This window comes from Tyto alba, unplaced genomic scaffold (assembly GCF_018691265.1).
Source record: "Tyto alba isolate M040663 unplaced genomic scaffold, T.alba_DEE_v4.0 Super-Scaffold_7, whole genome shotgun sequence".
Classification (NCBI taxonomy): domain Eukaryota; kingdom Metazoa; phylum Chordata; class Aves; order Strigiformes; family Tytonidae; genus Tyto; species Tyto alba.
This window is the reverse complement of record NW_024881328.1, coordinates 26,964,555-26,984,073: the sequence shown is the minus strand read 5'-3', so window position 1 is coordinate 26,984,073 and position 19,519 is coordinate 26,964,555. Positions and strand designations below refer to the sequence as shown.

The 19,519-nt window shown below is 36.0% G+C and overlaps 1 protein-coding gene across 7 annotated transcripts in view; it reads left to right on the top strand.

The window, feature by feature from the left end:
- The window catches only part of ZNF385B (zinc finger protein 385B), a 172,673-nt gene that overhangs the window by 38,545 nt on the left and 114,609 nt on the right, over nt 1-19,519 (top strand). The window contains exon 1 of one of the 7 annotated variants that reach the window (XM_033010946.2): nt 2,102-2,183. The exons of 5 other annotated variants lie outside the window; for them this stretch is intronic. In XM_033010946.2, the coding sequence (XP_032866837.1) occupies nt 2,168-2,183 (16 nt within the window). In that variant the 5' untranslated portion in view covers nt 2,102-2,167. Of the gene's footprint in view, nt 1-2,101; nt 2,184-3,024; nt 3,125-19,519 lie in introns of those variants that run through there. One more of the 7 variants, XM_033010945.1, reaches the window with a different exon arrangement.

Genomic DNA, 19,519 nt, shown 5'->3' with positions numbered 1-19,519 from the left:
GAACAAGGATAATAAGACTTTTTTTGCAGAATATGTTTATGAATTACTCTACCATGTGCGCAGAGGAATGGTAAGCAGCAACCAGAAGTATCTTGGGTAAGTTTGTGAACTGAATCCCACTAAATATATGCAAGTGTAGCTATAGAATTGGTGTATAAGACTCTAGAGGAGAGGAGGATAGTGGAAAGCACTGTGAGCTTACTCTTTCTTGTGTTACGCCAAAACCTTTTTTAGACTCATAGAAGGTCAGCACTTGTTCTGCCTTCCACATCTGCTGCCTGCAGCCCAACCTTTTGGAAGGCAGTTTGAAAAAGGCTGCTGCTGTGGGGACACAAAGTGCAACAACACCTCAGGGCTTTCTCCATCTGCCCCCCAGGTGAAAGAGCGATTGCTCCCTGTTTTGCTGTCCTATTTTACTACTCTGTTTGCAAAAGATGAGACTCTTTTTCTAAAAAGCAAAACTATTACCTTTCTCCAATATAATAAAAAAAATGAGTTACATTCCTGTAATGCAACTTAGATTAGTGACGTATTGGCAAACTGTTACTATATCACTTCTCACTAGAAGGTATGTTGACTTCTTATTCAGTGGTCTTCTGAACAAGATTGCATTTGGTTGATGGTTCCACATTCTTTTCTCACTTGAGTATTTTTCACAACTTAAATATGCAATGTTGCATAAGTTAACATTTTTCTTACAATGAGATGTATTTATGATAAGTGATTGCTGTTTTTCTTTCATGGCAGTCATGACTAGTTGCTCTGAAATGAAAGGGACTTATATTGTTTCAGTGCACTTGATACTCCTTACAAAATGTTGATGATGAGAGTTAATATCAAGGGACAGTGCTGACATTACAGATGGTTTATTGTTTGCTAGTAAATACAAACTGTATCTGTAGTACTTTGATGTGCATTTGAGTAGCTGCAGTGTGAAAGCAATTGTAAAATTCATAAAAATAATAATTAGGTGATATGTGTACTTACTGGTAGTCTTCAAGAAAAAAAAAATGGAAAATTGTTTAATTGAGGTTGTTTAAGTAATTGTCAAGTTGCATTAGGGCAAAACATCCAAAAATTCCCTAATAGAAAAAAGAAAACACAACCTTTGTTGAAGTTGGTAATGGTTATAAGATCAATTATTCATTTGTAGCCTCCACGTCATTCTCTTGGAGGTGGGGAGTACATGAATGACATTTGTAAGCAAGCAGAGTATGTGGCTGGTATGGAAAAAAGTGGTTTATGGGGGATGGTGCTTTGGGTGGAGTGCGGAAGGGTTTAAAAATAAAATTGGCTACCACAGTTGGCACTCTTTGCTACTAGTTTGCATAAATATATTCTCATTTCAAAATTCTCTGCAAAATTTCTTCTTGGAGAGTTTAAACTGTCTTCAGGGGCAGTTATGCTCTGGTAAAGAACCAGCATTTAAGACATCAGATAATCAGATGTTCTGGAGTTTGGGACCAAAAATACAGCTGCTCACCAGCCATGATTTCAAGCTGAGAATGGCTGCAGAAGTGGTGAAGGCACAACTTGTGCTCAGGCTGGGGGGTCTTCCTGTCATTTAAACAAACAGCCTGGGCAATGGCCTGGAGAGCTACTGAAATCAGTTGAATTCGTGTTCCTGCAAGGATTTTTTTCAATGTCTCTTTGAAGGATGTGATTCACAGTTTACAGGTGTAGACAGCTGGGAAGAAAAAGAATTTATAAATGCAGTCATCATTTTCATTCGGTGCACATTTCCAACAGTGATTTCCATATTAAAATGACTGAAAATAAGAAAATAATAGTCAGATTTGTTTATTATTTTTTATCTTGCAAAAGTAAATCAGATACTCTCTCTGCATGGTAACTATCCTCATCTGGGATCAGATCCTGCCAACAGTTCTCTCATAGTTCTCTCATGACACAGTAGTATATTTGGATAACTGTACAGGTATTATAATAATAACTCCTGTGTCTTTCTGTTTCTTTGCAAATGTAACCTAGTCATGATTACATCTGATTCTTATTATACTGTGTATCTCTGTGGGTGTGAGTATGCACAGCGACACATGCCCTCTTACCTTTTTTGGGAAAGAAAACGTATGAAGTACCTGAAAAGACAAAAAGCTTTACGTAGTGGGAAGTCTGTGGGGGAGTAGGAAGAGCATGAATTTAATAAACCATGGAGATTTTTCATAGTAAGTAATTAAAAATTAAAAATTATTGTTATTTTTGAAAGACAAAGGCATTAGTCATGTAATATCATGCTTTTAGTTGTTGATTTTTTTTTTTGTACAAACATTTAATCTGCTGGACTGTACAGATGTTTTCTGAGTCAGTGTTCTAAAATTTTTTCGTCCATATATTTATGCTTCTCTTTAATAGATATCCTATTTGTTTGTTTATTATAGACTTTGTCTGTTATGTGGTTAAAAAGTACTTACTTTTTCATTTGCATAATTGTAAATTAATCTTATTTAGAAAATCTGTAAGGAATCATTAATTTTTATTGCTGGATTTTTTTCCAGTAACGAACCTCATCAGAATACAGGCTACTGATTCTCCTCTGTCTCGTGTTCATTGTAGAAAAGACAGAGCTATTTTTAACATTTACACAGTCTAGATAGATGATTCTTCATTCTGTGTGGTTTGGAGCTGAATCTGTAGAGCCTTTCATAATCATATCCTTTTTTTTTTTTTTAATGGTTTATTTGAATTTGATTACTGTAGCTTATTCCATGCATTGATAATGAAGGCTTGGGTTGCCTGTTTCTCAGCATAAATTCACCTCAGACTTCTACTTTGACAGTGCTCTGTGTTTCGGTACGCATGAAGATACAGAACTGAAATTGCTTTGCTTTCTTTACAAATGACTCAGAGTGTGCTTGTCCTTCCCTAAAATGTTGCCAGCGTGTGAAGGATTTTCAATGAGCAATGCAATAAGCCGGCATCTGGGAAGGTTTGAGGCTGCACTGGTATAACAGTGTACTGTCACACAGATGATCAGGGCTGGAGCCAAGTCTCTGTAGCACCGTAGATCATATTGGTCACATACTGGAAGTTTTGTTTATGTAACTTGGTTGCTGTTTAAGCTGCTTAAATAGTATTGCCATAATGTGGAGTGGACTTCCCAGTAGAGGTGAGCATGATTTTTATTATTAAACTTCACTGAATTGCTTTGTGATATGATATTAAGTGTGAATGCTTACATGTTTGGCATTATTTCTGTGTGCATGTCATTTGTATTTTAGTTATTCCAGTGGAAAGGGTAAGAAAAATGGCAAGGCATATAATGCATATTTTTCTTCTCTTCTTATTTCAGTATTAAAAGTAACTCTAAATATGTGGCAAGCTCCCTTTCCTTGCTTACTGTTTACAGAGGGCATCTTTCCAGTAGGTGACTTCCTATGCATTTTAAATGTATTTGGAACATGTCAGTGATGCTGTATTATTGTTATAGAAGGAAGCTAATTAGCAGTGTGACTAAATACCTCTTACCAGAGCTTGCTTTCTGGCTTGTTAAATCTCAAATTATAGTTATAATCATATGTAAAACACATGAGTTGTCGGATTCTCCAGAAAAACTGAGAAGGTAAAGAATGAAATGAATTGTATACTGGATTTGACATCTTGCGTATGTCTGTCATTGTTAATATTAAAAGTTATGACCTGTCATGCCCAGGATAGCTTCCAGTAATTCATTTTCACTGACAACTTGCCTTGAGAAGGGTATAAAATTACTGTTGCTTCTCCCATATCAGTTAAATTTGAGATTTAGTGCAGTAAGTTTTATTTAAGGGAACAGATAGCGTGCTAAAGGTAGCCTGTGAAGTTCTAGTAGTAAATCTTTAAGCTTGAAAGAAGCATTATCATAAACTAAATAGACTTTGTACTTATGTGTCTTAAAAAGAAAAAAAAAGTTTTTTACTGAGAATTTCACCTATAGCAGAACACAAAAAATTAGTTCAACAGAGTTACTTATTAAGCATTGCTGTTCTGCTAATGTTTAGTTTGTGGTGAGACGTGCTATGATTATATTTGTATTTGCTTATAGTAATTTCCTTAATAAAATAAGGAAAGATGCTGAAAAATATTTATTAAAATGTTTTTCTTGCTTGCTATAGAAATATCTATGCTTACTATGTAGAGACTGCTGTGGTTTTTTTTTTTTTTATGAGGAACTAGGACAGCTCATGCGTTTTCCTGCTAAATATATTTATGAGGCAGCTGTTTTATAGCTTTCAGCTCTAAAGTTATAGATAAGTGTGTATTTGTTTGACAGAAGATTCGAGAATTTCCATTTACTGCCAGTACATGTAAAGCTTGGCTAAGCAGACTGCATCAGGAGCACACACCATTTGTATTAGCCAATCTGTCTTTGCAAGTCCCAGGGCCACTATCTTGCTAGAAGCCACTGTGTGCTTTTGAAAGCATGAAATTAGTTTTATACTGAGCACATGGTTTCTCATTTAGCCGTTCTTTTTATGGTAATGGTCAATTTATGGTTCAGTGCCAGAATTTTGGTGTTCTGTCAAAGCAGATAGCTTCTGCTAAGGTGTTCTTTGGAGATAAAACCAAACAAACAGAACCCAAAAAACACTCCCCCCCCCCCCCCCAAAAAAAAAAAAAAAAAACAAACAAAAAACAAAACCCAAACCCAACAAAAATGCAGTTTGTGGTAGGGATCGTAGGGTCATAAGGAGACCCTAATAAAGGAAGATTATCGCCAGTGACTTAGACTACTCATGTTTCTGGTAGCATTTTGGGGTTATTTTGTTGTAGTCTTTTAGATAGCATATGTTTGTTATTCATGACATAAAATTATTAAATTCATTGTCACCTTCTTTACACTTCATACAGAATTTTATAATCATTTTGCAATAAGCTTTTTTCATTACATGGAAAATTTCTATCCCTCGATGCTAATTTCCTCTGTGTGCTTATTTAATGATCAAGGACAAAATACACTTGAAAAATGTATATAAAGCACCCTAAGCATTCCGGGGAGATGCTTTTTAGAAAGCAACTTTGGAACATGTTACAAACTTTGCTCTATCTTTGGAAATCTATAGGAGTCAAAATAAGTTGTTAGTATATACTTTTGTAAAACCTCATTTAATACATATAAGTAATAAATTGATGAGCCAACATTTTTACCTGTGTTGCATTCTCAGAAGAGGGCATTCTAACTGCTGGATTGCTGACTGTTCCCTCACTAGCAGCTGTCCTGACTGAAAGATTAAGGTGGTAACACTGTGCCCTGTTAGGCTTCACTTGGGTTTGTTTAGTTTACATTAATCTGTCTTGTATATTAGGTCATTTTAAACTGTATTGCTTTTAATATAGGTCTCCATAATTCTCACTTGATCCTGCAATAAGCATTTTTTAATGATACAATATTTGCTTCTTTGCCTAATTCTGTCTGCAAGGTGCATAAATTGACATTGCATTTTATGTGGAAGATGTGGTGGGCTCTAGAACTGCTAATGCTTCTTAAGTGCTGAGGAGAGATCCCGATCTGCTACTGATTTGCCTTCTTGGGAAAGAAGCAGCTGGAGACCGTAGCTTCCAGAAGCTTACTTAAGAAGTAAACTTAAGCTGGTACACCAATTTTTTTAATATTCTGTCATTGTGGAGGAGGAAGAGAAGTAGAGGCTATGGAGACTACTGCTCTTTGTCAGAGACGCTTGGAAGGCACAGCAAAGTATCACTTCAACAAAGCTTCTTTCTCAAAGCCATGTTGCTTTGGACCATCCTGTAGTCACGAAATAGATGCAGGCTGACAGCTTGTTTTTTAATACAGCTTAAAAAAAAAAAAAATTACTGTCATTTTAGGAACCTTGAATAGATTTGCTTGCTATTCTTCAGTGTGTGTTTAAAGGCTACTAGGCAGAAAATATTGTTATGAATATTTGGAAAACAATGTGTGACATGTCACTACCATGACATATAAAGCTTGTTTTATTTCTTTAAGTGCTTGAGCTAGAATGCCTTTCCACATCCTTTTATTATTTTTCAGATTCTTTTTATCCATGCTTTTTATCACTATGAATACAAGCTTGTCACATTTCAAGTTGGCTAGTTCTTTGTTCCAAGACATCGTTGTTTGTAAGGTGCTTTCAGCTTCAGAGATCTTGCGTCCTCTTCCGAGTGTCTTTATTGCTGCATATTTCCCCTCCTGCCATTTCACATTGGTAGGCAAAGTGAGAAGCAAGATCTGGTGTGCTTGTTACAGTGGACAAAACTACTTACCTTCCTGGTAGGGACCTCTACTGTTTCAAGAGCCATTTCTATATCAGATTGTCAGTTAACACATGGCACCATAATTTTAATTTCTTCTCCTTTAGAAAATATCAGTGTTAATGTATGGTGAACTTTTGCAGTTTGAGAGCGTTTAGGGGATAGCAGATTTGCTATTGTGAGATTACTCACAAAGAGATTCTGAAAGAGAAGAGGATGCTGTAAGCTGAAAGGAGAAAATGATTGGGGAAGTGGTATGGGGCTGTGAGCAATTCCATGTTGATCACTTGACTTTGGGACTCAAGTCTAGCTAAGTTCTTCATGGAAATCTTGAACTTGCCTTTTTTAGTGAAGGTCACTGATGATTCCTGCCTGTTGAAGCCCTACTGCTGAAGCTGCAGTTTATATATGTTTGTCATTGTCTGGCTAAAGAGCCAGAGATGTTCTGGAGGTTTCACCCAGAATGTTCAGCCAAAAAATTGTGTGGTTTTTTTCATATGCTTTCTGTTCTGTTGGATTCTGAGCAGTGCTCATAATGAGTCTTTGAAGGGAAAATTAACTGAGTAACTTCCCTCTTTCACATACGCTTTTTGTTCCTGTAAGGATAATTTTTTTTCATTACCTTTTTTTGGAAGGGGGGGGAAGGGGGAAGAGGGGGGAAAGAGGGAGGAGGGAAGGGCAAAAGAGAGGAAAACAGGTTATTTTTTGATCTGTATGGGTGTAAGGAGGGTGCTTTTGTATTGACACCAGCAGTTAGGGCAGATGAAAGACAAAATTCCTTAGCCTTGTGTAAGTTCAAGACCTACCCCGAAAAAGTTTTTTGTTTGTGATTAAGCAGTGCAGATCTCAGGAGGAGGTGAGGGAGTCTTTTTAATACTCTGTGAATAGAGACATACAGCTTGTTTAAGGATTGAGATTTTCAAATTCATATGGTGTGTCATAGGAGCTACCTGAGGGAAAGGATATGACTGTGGGCAAACCTTTTGCTGGTAGGCAACATCTGAAAGTGTCAGGCTCTTGACTGGACAAGAATTTGTGATATGATGCATTTGGTGATATCTCTAGTTAGTGTGTGTGGTCGCTCTGGATGGTGTATGGGACCTGTGTTCAGGTGATTAAAGGATATTTCCATGTCTAGGGACTTTGAGGTTATTGCAGTGTCTTCATTTTTTCATTTTTTTTTGTTTATTTGTTTAGTTAGCTACTCACTTGGGTAATGTTTATACTTTCACTGAGCTAGAGAAAGAGGCAGAGAGAGCAGGTCTCTAGTGTGTTGGCTTCCCTTTGGTCTGTTCCAGCATTCTGTAATGACATAATTAGATCATACTACTTGGAAGTTTGTGACTTCTGCCCAGGGGCCTCCATTTTCTTTCTTTAGAACACCTCAAGGTAGGGGGAGTGGACAGAGGTAGGGGAGGGAAGAAATCCATGAAGGAGGTTCTTAAAATTGTCCTTCTGCTCAAACTGGATTCAAAATTTTTGCGTAAGTTCAGTCTCTTCTTGCTCAGACTAGGGTGTTTGCAATGATGATATCCTGATATGTTTTGTTTCAGAATAGGTAGAATGAAACCATAGTTGTTGGACTGAGCATTTAAATGTGAACAGAAAAGGAGGCTTGCTTTTTTTTTCTTTTTTTAATCAGCAGAACACACTTAAATGGAAGATGGAGAAAATAAAGAGGTGAGAAAGATTTCTAGGCTTTAGAGTGGGACATCTGGATAAAGAGTCACAGAAATCACTTCATCAAGAAAAAACAGACTAGTTGGAAAGAACTGAAGTTTATTGTTAGGAATTGCAATTAGTGTATTGTGGCCAGCTTTATTAGTGGTACCATTGAAGCCTGATACGTCTCTAGTAAGTATCTGAATAGTAAAAATACATCCTCTATTAGGTAATCATTGTAGCAACCTCTTTTTATGGAAACATAAATTTCACTTGGCACCTGTGTACCCAGGTTACTTCTGAAAATAAGATTTAAGCTTTTCAGTCGCTTTGGCTGATGAGCAGGGCACAGCCTTTCAGAAAAGCAAAAGATGGAATACTGGAATTCTATTTGCTGGGGATTAAATCGTTATGAAAACAAACTCAGGTTTTTTTGTAGACATGATTATAAAGAATGCTTATATGAAAGTGGTGCAGAACCAGATTTTTTGTTAATAACTCTTGACAAAAACAAGGAAAAATTTGGCAGGAAAAAAGTAAAAATACTGTTTTCCCTTCTCCATTTTCTTTGCCATTTGCAAACACTTGCTCATTTTAATAATTTATTAATTTAATAATTTATTTTAATTTTTTTTTCTTTTCTTTCCCCCTTCCTCAAAGCAAACAAGTCAAATGCCTTTTGTTTTAGAGATTACTTCAGATTACCTTTGCTGGAAAAAACATTTGAGTTGACATTGTTCTCTTAATTGCATACTAGACTTCTACTCTGGAAATTATTGTTACTGCATGTTATCTATGCCATTGGTATCCTTCTCTAGGTAGTGTTCCTTTACTGGACGTTCAGTGAAGCTTAAAATCCAAATCAATAAAGTAATAATTTACCAGCAACTAATGAATTCTAGTCTCTAGTCTACTTATGCTTTATAAGAAAATATCCATGAATATCCGAGTGATGAAACTATTTACTTATATACTTTATGAATTCCCAAATTTTAGAAGATTTTTGCAAATAGTTAGTGTTTGGTACTTGGTGTTTCATATTGTTAACTAACAATTATTCAGTTAAGAGGCAGAAACAGCCTGTTGCTCAATAAGTATATTAAGATACCCACTAGCAAAGAAAAGGTAAAAATGAGACAAGTATAACTTACAGAAAGATTAGTTTGAAATATGTATCCAAACTATTAAGTAATTATGAAAAAAAAGAATGAGTCTTTGAACTGACATAAATTCCTATGTGATTTGCTAAGTGCAGCTATATAACTGTAATTTTTGATTTATAAACATATATTGGATTTGTAAACATTTGTCAAATAGTTTGATCATTTTTTTCCCAAAACTGTTATGTTGTTCACAACATGATATTCCTTGATCAAGCCCAACTTTACTGGACTGTTCTGTGAAATGGGATAAAACAAAACAAGCTATTGCAAGAGTGGATAAAAGCTGCTGGGAATAACCATGCTCTGAAGGTTCTCTGCAACCTAAATACAGGGCTTTTCCTCCCACTCTCTTTCATGCACATTCTCACTTGTTGGAAAGATGTTAATGGGCTTGGTGGTAAAGAGGTAGAGATTTGGGTTAGAGCTTAAGTATGATGTACAATAAATTCAAGAAGTAAATTAAAATAAGAGCAAGGAATTTGTGAGAGCAGAAGGCATTGCTGCATCCTGATGCATGAAATGAAACAGGAGCATGGCTGGAGTCAGAGTGTTCCAGACTTTTCAAGGGCCAGCTACCCTCACATGTGCACTCGAAGTGAGACTTCAGTGATGGCTAATCATGCACCTAATGTTAACATTCATGTAAGTGTTCGCAAGTTGTTGGGTATGGTTCATGAACAGGTGTTTGAATTGGAGCAGAAGACAGCTTCTGGACATTGAAAATACTACCTTAAAATAAGGTTGCATTAAATCAAGATGAAAACACATGACATTTTGGGGGATAGGCATAAAGAAATACTACTTGAGGAGATGCACACTGGATTTAGTTTGGTTTTTTTTTTTTTTTTTCTTTTTTACTTTCTGGCTGCTAGTTTGATCGGTTCCCTTGTTTTCCTGCCTGCAGAAAGTGAAGCTATATGTGAGGTGTGCAGCTGTGCAGTACTGTGCCCCAGAAGGTGGGGGATGCTAAGGCATCCCAGAGGTTTGCCCCCATCAGTTGTGCTTGTAAACTGGATGTGAAGTTGATTGTAGCTGAAGAGGCAAATGACTAGACAGGCCTATTTTGGGGGGTTTGTTTTGGATTTTAATTTAAAACATTATTTTAAATCTAGGAAACCTTCTTGTGGAGAAAATTTATTTTGAAGTAGTGCAAAAGTAATCAGAAAAATAATTCTGAAGAAATGCACGAACATTTTAATTTTTTTAAGTATTTTGTGTTGCTTTATATTTTTGTAGCAAGAGACTAGTGTTTGAATAAATATGGTGTACCTCACCTTTCTATCTGTGTTTAGAAACACAGTTTAATAGGCTGAACTTTTTTATCAGAAGTCCATTTTATGCATAATAGACATGTTATTAAGTAAAAAAATCAAAAGGTTAAAAATAGCTTTATAAACAATAATTTTGCCAGATGATTTAATTTTTATTATTGTTTCAAGTAAAACTTCCAGCCATCTTTACTGAAGCCTGTTTTGAAGAGCTTCGTTGAGTTTTTTAATTGTTGATATAGGTTTCTTTGGGTGGTGGTCTTTATATAAAAGAAATATATTTGGAGGGCTTATTGTATACCAAGAATCACTGAAATTTGAAGATTGAAATTGAAGTTATAGATTTCAATCACATTTTATGTCAAGACTCCAATGACAGAAGGAAAGAGCAGGTTTCAGTGGATAATGATCCCATTTGTTGCATGTTACTGTACTGGACATCTACCCTGTCAAAGACAGACTGCATTTGCAATCATAATGTGCTTATTTTTTGCTGAAAGTCTTGGGAAGTGATGGAATGACAGACACATACTTTCTGTCTTAGACTAAATGCATTTATTTTTTCACCTTTTTACAGTTTTGCTTCAGAAATACTTGTTATGATTATGAAGACTTAGAGCCAGTGGATGAATTGGGCAAATAAAGCTATCTATACTTTTAAAGTATTTCTACTTTGTACTGCTTTCCTCATTTGAAAACCTGGGGTTGCTGTGATAGATAGCAAGCACACTACCACGGCTGCTTCAAGTCTTCCCTCTGCAAGGTTGATGCAATGCATCAAAGTTACTTTAGCTGCTTTAAATAACTAAGATAAGAATCCTAATCATAGAAATTGTCATGCATTAATTAAATAACTATGGAGTGGAGAGCAGGGATTTATTAGTTCTGTTGGCTGTCAATTAGCAGGCTGTTCAACTGCTCAGAGTCTCAGCCATCCTGTACGAGGGGTTATCGTTCTCAGAACCGACAGCTGCGCACTACATGGGAGGGAGCTGATCCAGCCTCTCTGAAGGAGCACGTGCCTGCTTCGTTCAGCAGCGATCCCTCTGTGGCAAAAAGCATACTGCTGGGAAAACATTAGGAGTTTAGGAAGACTGGGTGAGGTGCCCGTATACAACATGGGGAGCATGCATGGGATCTGGGTGAAAAAATGGCAGTTTTTATTCTCTCTGGAGTGGTCAGAAACATGTAGCTAGAAATGATACATCCTAAAATGTGTCAAAATGGCAGATTTTATTCAGTAGATGGTGATAATCTTCAAGAAACTGATGTGCTACTGCAAATATGCTACCTATCCTGAAATTGAAATCCTTTAACTCACTATATTATTTTCTAGGCCATCTACTGCATGAACATGTTGTTTGTTGGCTGCCTTTAGAGTTCTAGGATCAGTACAAGCTGTATTGTAAACTCAAGGTTTCAGGTAGTTGTTAGAGCAGCAAACAATAACAGTGTAACAGGGCAGACACACCACAGAGGACTGAGGAAAGACAATCTTGTAGAAAGGCCCGCTTCTTTTTTTTTTTCTTTTTTTTTTTTTTTCCTTCTCTTCTCTTTGATCTTGTGATGGATGTGATGAATTTACTTGTTACGCTGTTGAATTGTTTAAATAACCCTTCACCTTCGCAGTTAAGAACTGCATCTTACTGCCAATTTGAATTTTCTAACTATGAGCCAGGAGGTATGTTTTCTTCCCTACTATTAAAGAGCTCCTATTATTAGATATATTCTCCTTTTAAAATAGCAAGGAAGCTTGATTTAAGGTCCAGCACTGTTTGTATTAAATGTGCTATTACAAACCCAGATCGTGTAACATCTGAAAAGAGTATGTATCCCTTTTTTCTTTTAATAACATGGTTCTCATCAGTGGTCTCAGTGACTCCCTGATGAATCCGAATGACAACTTTGCCTCCACAGAAGTAGACCATTGGGTTCTGCTGGTTGAGGTCTACACATCTTACTCTTTAATGGTAAGAGATACTCTTTCAGCCAGAATTGAGTTCATAAAGTTCTCTCTCTTAGCATCAAGTTATGATACCGATACTTCTCAAGATTTTTCTGGACTTTTGCTGTCTTTTTCTCTTTTCCAGTTAATTTTCAGCTGTCAGGACCAAGCTTTTCTCAGCAAACACTTGTGAAAGGACAGTCCTTTTCCAGGCCAAATCCTTTGCTTATAGTATACGCAGCTTTAGTCTTATGTAGAGGTTGGTCTGTTTTTAAAACTGTATGTTAAATACTGAAAGGCAGCTGTGCAGCATCACTGTGTCCTCACCTTGATACCATCCAGGATGTGCAGTGATCTTTGTCACCCGAAGTTATTTTACCTATTGGTGGTTGGTTGGTTTGTTTGTTTTATTTTTCCCCACATGCATGAAGCTTAATATTAATGTGGGGATTGGGATGGTGTAGTTTTAGCCTGATATCCTTTATATGATGTGTGCTTACAATTTCACCTAATTTTCTTTGTACTAATTTGAAGATTTTTATTTATCTAAAGGATGCCTTCAGTGAAGATGCAGAAAACAGAGAATACAGAATCTTCTGCCTGTTTACTAACCAGCTTGTAAAGACATTGCCTATATGATTTAATTGGCAGATGTTCTCTTACAGTTTTACCTGAAGTTTTTGAACTGAGAATATCTGTAATCTAGCCATGTAAATAATTTTGTTGAGCCTTTATCTTTTTTGGTATGCTAGTACTAGTACCTGACAGGCATGTCCATTGGTCATTGTCTTTTCCCCACTTCATTGGGATTGTTTAGAGACAATATCATACGGTGTTATAGTCAGACTATTATCGTTGGGATGTCTTTAACTCCTTTGGAGCATGTCCCCAGCACCCACATCTATCTGTCCACAAAGATGTCTTTCTGTAGTTTGTGGTAAGAGTGGAAGCACAGCGTAAGCATTCTGATTTATTTAGATGACTAATTCCTTCCTGCTTTACTTAGGGTAAAATGCTTACAGTTTAGTTTCACAAAACTGTCTTGAGAAGATACTGCTGTTAACAGGCTTGCTCTTAAGCTTGTGACTGTAATACTAATTTTTCTAATACCTTGCAAGCTGTTGTCCAGGATTTTTGACTTCAAAGAGTGTGCTGCCAGAATATGGCTTTTTTTTCCTGATACCAAATTTTCTCCCACGGAAGTGGGAGTGAAAAAGCTCCATGAATTTAGGTAATGCTTGGAATTAATTTCTGCCATTTCTGTATTGCTTGCAAACTTGACCTTTATCAAAGTTTTTCTCACTTCTGCATCAGGATGGCCTCTGATCTATATGTCAACCTGTATTCAGGATTTTGAGAGTGCTGTCCATGAATAAGTCCAAAAATATGTTGCAGTTTTGTATTTTAAGAACTGAAAATCCCAGCATGGTTTAAATTAAAAAGGAAGTTATTTTGTAGCGATATCTAAAGTGGAAACACTCGAACTAAAACAGGAGTAGAGTTCTGCTCTTCTGTACGTCATTGAATGCCTGGGAATGTTGATCACTCCAGAATTGCCTGCTTTTTTTCCTGCTGTGTAAGCTTCCTCCTACTGATGTTGTTACCCCAGGTTGGTTACTTTTTTTTTTTTTTAAATATCACCTTACACTCATGTAGTCTAAGCTGAAATTTTATGTATTCACATGGTAGTATTTTCTCCCCTCCTCTAATATTTTTCTTTTACTCAGAGGTTATAATTGATTTTTCTTTACAGTGAATTAAAAATACAGTGTGCTTTCCTGTGACTCACATTCCTTTAGCTTCAGAACTAACTCCAGTTTAACATGTATAAAGTTGTTTGTATTTTATAAATAACTGTTCAGACCTTCTTTATATTTTTTTTTAAAGACAATTTTAATGTTGCCTATTCAGCCTCATGTTTCAGCTCAGAGTATCTGAGTATTTTGAAACACAGTTTTGGAAGTTGCTAGTAACTGCTAAACGAAGACTTATTTTTTGGTAAATAAAACATCTGTAGAATGTGAGAAGGTGGAAGGAAAACATTTTAATCTAAGGTGGTGAGCTTGGCTTGGTTCCTCTTCAATTACAACACATAGAAGTGGTTTTCCTCTTGTCATCTATCAGTCACATGTACATCTGAGGCTTCTGATCTTTGGCTTATGCTGCTGTTAAGTTTTTGTTATAAATGTGACACCTACTGGAGCAAAAGGCCCATCAGCAAATATTTATTACTGTTATCTTCTCCCAGACACATTTTCATAGTAATTTCTTGCTAGATTCCTGTGCTTCTGGTTGTCAAATCTACACTGTTTCTTGTCAGACTTACCCTAGGGTATGAAAATGGTAATAAGAACTGGAGAGGATGTGGAGCACCGAGGCTTAATAAAATGCCTTTAAAAAACAAACAAACAAAAAAACCCAAAACAAACAAACAAAAAAAAAAACAAAACCAAGCCCCAAAAAACTGATATAATGTGAATTATAATGAAAAATACCTGCCTGCCAATCAATGTCCAATAAGGGAATCTTGCATACATAGGTAATGTATGTCTTGATTTCAAGATGAAAAAGAATCATGCAGTTGTTCAATATAGGCTTGTAGCAAAAAGAAACTTTAAACAAGATTTTAGATTACACGGTGTTTTTTTGTTGCTGTTCTTTTTAAAACAAATCTTTGGTCTTCTCTTGGCATAGGATTAGTCATGATCATCTTCACAAGTGAGAGGCATTTTACTCAGAGCTTGTCTTTTATGTCATAGTAATTAACTGAATGATTATTTGTTTTGCAAGTATGTCTTAAGATGCAGAGTTTTATTATGCTAGACTTCTACAGAATTATGGGAAAGACTTATCCCCAAAATTTTAAAATCTGCTTTGAAACGTGATACATGAAGACAATAGAGCAAATTGGAAGTGAATGATATAGAAACAATCACTCTGCTAAAGTCAAGTAATTTTTCTTGATATTTCTTATGAAAGTGAATGTTTGTTTTGGCAACATTTCATTATATCATAGAAAAATGTCTAATATATAAGCAAGAACAAGCAAAAAAATGGCTTCATGAAGATTCATCTGGTTTGCTGCATATTAAATTTGTATGTTCCTGTAGGAGAATCTTTGGCTTGGGCAGACTTGATATTTTTTTTTTTTTTTTTTTTTTTTTTTTTTTTTATGGGCTAAAGACAATGTAGCTGATACTGAGACAGCTATAAAAATTTGGTATTGTTGCTGGTTTCTTTCCATGCCTTGCAAGTAGAACTCAGCCATGAGGGCATTTGCTTTTGGAAAGGAAGAATGAATCAGTGAACCACCCTCAGAAAACGAGTATGCAGTCTAACAGGCTACGAAGAATGAGATGGAAGAGGTCAGAAACCCCCTAGCTCCCTATCTCTGGTTGTGATGTGTGCACACGCTCAGGTTTTCAGCAACCCATTTCCAGGTCCTCAATGTTAAATGCAGAGAGTCCAAACTTTATGCTCCCTGAATCTTAAACTTCTGTTATTTCAATAGAAATATAAATATGCAATTGCATAAATTTGGTCATTTTAACATGGATTTGTAAACTGATCACCGTAATCAGTGTCCTTGTACACTGCCTATTCATTATTTTCATTTGTCAAATACTGTTAAACTATTTTTTTGATCTAGAGATGTTGGGATGGTGTTAAACATTTGGTCCCTATGTCATAGGTAAATAGAATGTAAGTATCTACAAAGAGACTCAAGGAAGTTGGAATGACCACTGATAGGGCTATGCAGTACGTCTGAGATGGAACAGTAATTGGAAGGAGCTAATGGCAGGATGTTTTCCTTCAGGTTTGGCACCTATTTCTCTGTGTTTAGGGGCGAAATTGAATTTCTTAGTCATAAGAATTTGTTACATGAATTCTCTTTTCAGTTGTTTATTTGATAATTGAATGGCTGATTTCATATTGCTGGGTGAAGGAAATTTAGCTTTGTTAACGTGTTTTCTGATGTATGCAATGAAACCATTTCCAAAACATCCTTTTTTTTTTTTTTTTAATATTTTTTTCTTGACTTTGTGTGTCAAATTTGTGAGCAAAAACTGGCACATTCATTTTTCAGTGCTGTGTGAACAAAGAAAAGATGTGTTGAAAGGCTCAGTGAATGAATGCCTTTAAATGACTTGGAGATCCTTAAATGAGAGGTTTTATAGAAAAATACTGATTCTGATATTCTGATTTTTATTTTTCCATTATGGAACTTTGTCTTGAGCCACTTCTTGGAGAGTATAAACTTTAGTGTTTGTTGTTGTTGTTGTTGTTGTGGGGTTTTTTTTTGTTTGTTTGTTTGGGTTTTTTTCTTTTTTCCTTCTCATGATTCACCTGGTTTTATGTTGAGCTGTTCTGCTTATGGAAAAGATAAAGGACTTTTTTTTGGTAGCTGACTGAGTGTAGTCTTCTACAGTTTTGTAGAAGAGGCCAGGGTATATGTCTGGCTTTGCTCCAACTAGTGAGTACTTAGAGTGAGCTGGGGCAGTGCTTCAGGAAACATGCTGCTTGCAGGAACAGGGCTCACATTTCCATTGGCTGGAGAAGTAGGAACATCAGCTGGAGTCATTAACATCGTTGTCTTTAGGGGTGCCTGTAGCTGATCTGCCTACTTTCCCAGAATGGCACACTGAAGCCAGTAAATAAGGCAATAAAATATTTCACAGGTAATAAATCTCATACACCAAAAGAAAACAAGATCTAAGTAGTTCTAAGAACATCATGGTTCTTTCAAATGTTAGGAGATTGAGGTTGTATAGAAAGGGCATGGATAAAGAAAAACTCTGATATTTTTATAGGAGGTGGTAAAGACTGTATCACAGGAAACTTCTGAAATGCTTTTAAACATTTCAATAATGAAAAAAACAGAAAAAGGGGAAGTAAGTCCTAAGCAATGTCTAAAAGTGAAAACACTTAAAGTACGTGAATGTAACTCAAGGAAATACCTGTGTGCAAGAATATATCCCAAGGAGATAATTTGAAATAAGCAGAGTACACTATTACAGAACTGAAAAATAAAATAAATCAAGTTCTGCATGCAGTTTTATGGGCATGTGGAACTGATTCAAGACCTATTTCTTCATAACCGGGCTTTCAAGGATAAAGAAATTACCTAATCTATTATTAAAACCATTGTTCAAAGCATGATTTGATTTTTCAGAATTATTTCGTTAAGTCTTTTGTCTAATGAGTTAAATCAACAGTGTTTCAATTTCTAATCTTTTATCAGGATATATATGCTTGTCTGTAGTTATACACACATGTAGAATTAGAAAATAACTAAAGATAATTCCAGACTACAAAACTGAGGTGGGCAGAGAAGTGCTATACTAGTCGTCTAAGCAGTGATAGATAATATCAGTGAATTGCAATTAATTTAGTGTTGTGTTTATTCATAACAAGAGCATAAATTATTTGACTCTCATTTCAGTTTATTTCCTGTTATGCCTAAGCAGTGGAAATTTGCTTGGGAATATGTGGAATTCAGGACTACAGAATCTATCAAGATTGGAAAAGACATGCTAGTTGAAGTCACTGAGAAATATGCAGTACCTGGATGACTTTCATAAAATATTGTGGCATCTTAATTACATCTGTTTAAAAACATGGCAAACTTTTTGTAACATTAGCATAAACTACTAAAAATAAATCTTTCTGGAAGAACATTTGGAAGTGTTTGGAAGTCTAAAGTTTGGGTCTTTGACTACCTTGAATAATGATGTTTTTCTAGGGTAACCTCAAAATAAGCAGTTTTTTTCACAATTGAATGTTGTACCCATAAATAAAACTACAATTTTATTTGTCTGCCAACCAGGAAGAATTGTTTGCTAGCTACTTTTCAGTTGTTGATATGTAAGCTAAACAGGTGTGCATAAAATTTAAAAATATTCTATTGATGATTTTATATACTCCTTATCACTGTCATACCAAATTCCCTTCAAATTACTTTGAGATGTTTTGAACATTTTTTATGTGCTGTTCTTTTTTCCTGTGTTAAGGAGGAAACCACAAGGAAGGTTTTATGAAGTAAATGCACAGACGTACATGATACATTTTTAGTGTGTGGGGTGTGGGGAGGCTTTAGTGTAACAAATTTGAATGTGTCCATGTCTTGTCCTTGTGGCACTGTGGTTGAGTTAGGTTGTTTTTTTTTCAGCCTGGTAACCTTTATGGCCCTTGTCAACCACTGAAGTCACTTCCACTTTTGTCAGTTGAGAAAGATGACCTGGCTATGGTTGTCAGCATCTTGGAGGAGGTTTGACTCATATGTGCCATTAGGATAACTCCTTCTAGATAGTGTTTCTTGTGAATAAAGATGGCTTCAGCTGAATGAGTTGAATAAAGATGGCTTCAGCTGAAGGAGGAGATACTGCTGAGCATTTTTGTGGTGCCTTTACACTCTGAAGGACTGAGATGGTCCTTAGCTGCATTTGTAAAGGCAGTGACTGCCTTTCTCATTTAGTATGTTAGATAAAGGCTTTTCTGCATCTCTTCAAGTACAAGAGAGTTGTAGAGCTTCTCTCCTTATGGGAAATGACCTGTGTCCAGATGATAACTCTGTTTTTTTCCATCCTGCCAAATAAAACCTGTATCTCCGTCCACTGCTGTGACTTGAACTTTCTGTCTAGGTTATCTGTTTGGAATAGGTATTTTAACATTCTGCATAGTTCACAAAACCAAACTTTTTCTTTTGTCTTTTCCAAATGTAGCAGTTAAGCACCATATTGCTGAAAATAGAAGCTAGGTAGGCTGATTTTCATCCATGGCAGGTGTTGCTGTCTATTCCTCAAATGCTTTTTCTGGCATGCCATTAAGCTTAGCCCGCCAATGGGTGTTTAAGGGTATGCACCTGATTAGCACGCTGTGGTGGCACTGCTGGTACTTAGTCCATTTATAGGGAGTACCGCCATTCTGAGTTTATTAAAGATGAGCTAGTCTTGTTTACATAGCTTGTTTGTACTTTGAACATGTCCTGTATAGTTGCCTCCAGATATTCACTGTCCTGCAATTATCTTCTCAACTTAGCAACTGATCAAAGGAGAATTACCACTTGCAAAATTAGATCTGTGATAAAATGTTCCAACATAGCTGTGATCAAGTTGCCACTTCATGAAACCCAAGCTGAATCTCTCCATGTTTGTCATACAAAAGTGTTGTGCAAAGCTAAGCTTTTACAGAATAAAAAACTTGAGATTATGCTGACTGCCATCATTAATTAGTTTCTAAATTCTATCTTTCTAAAG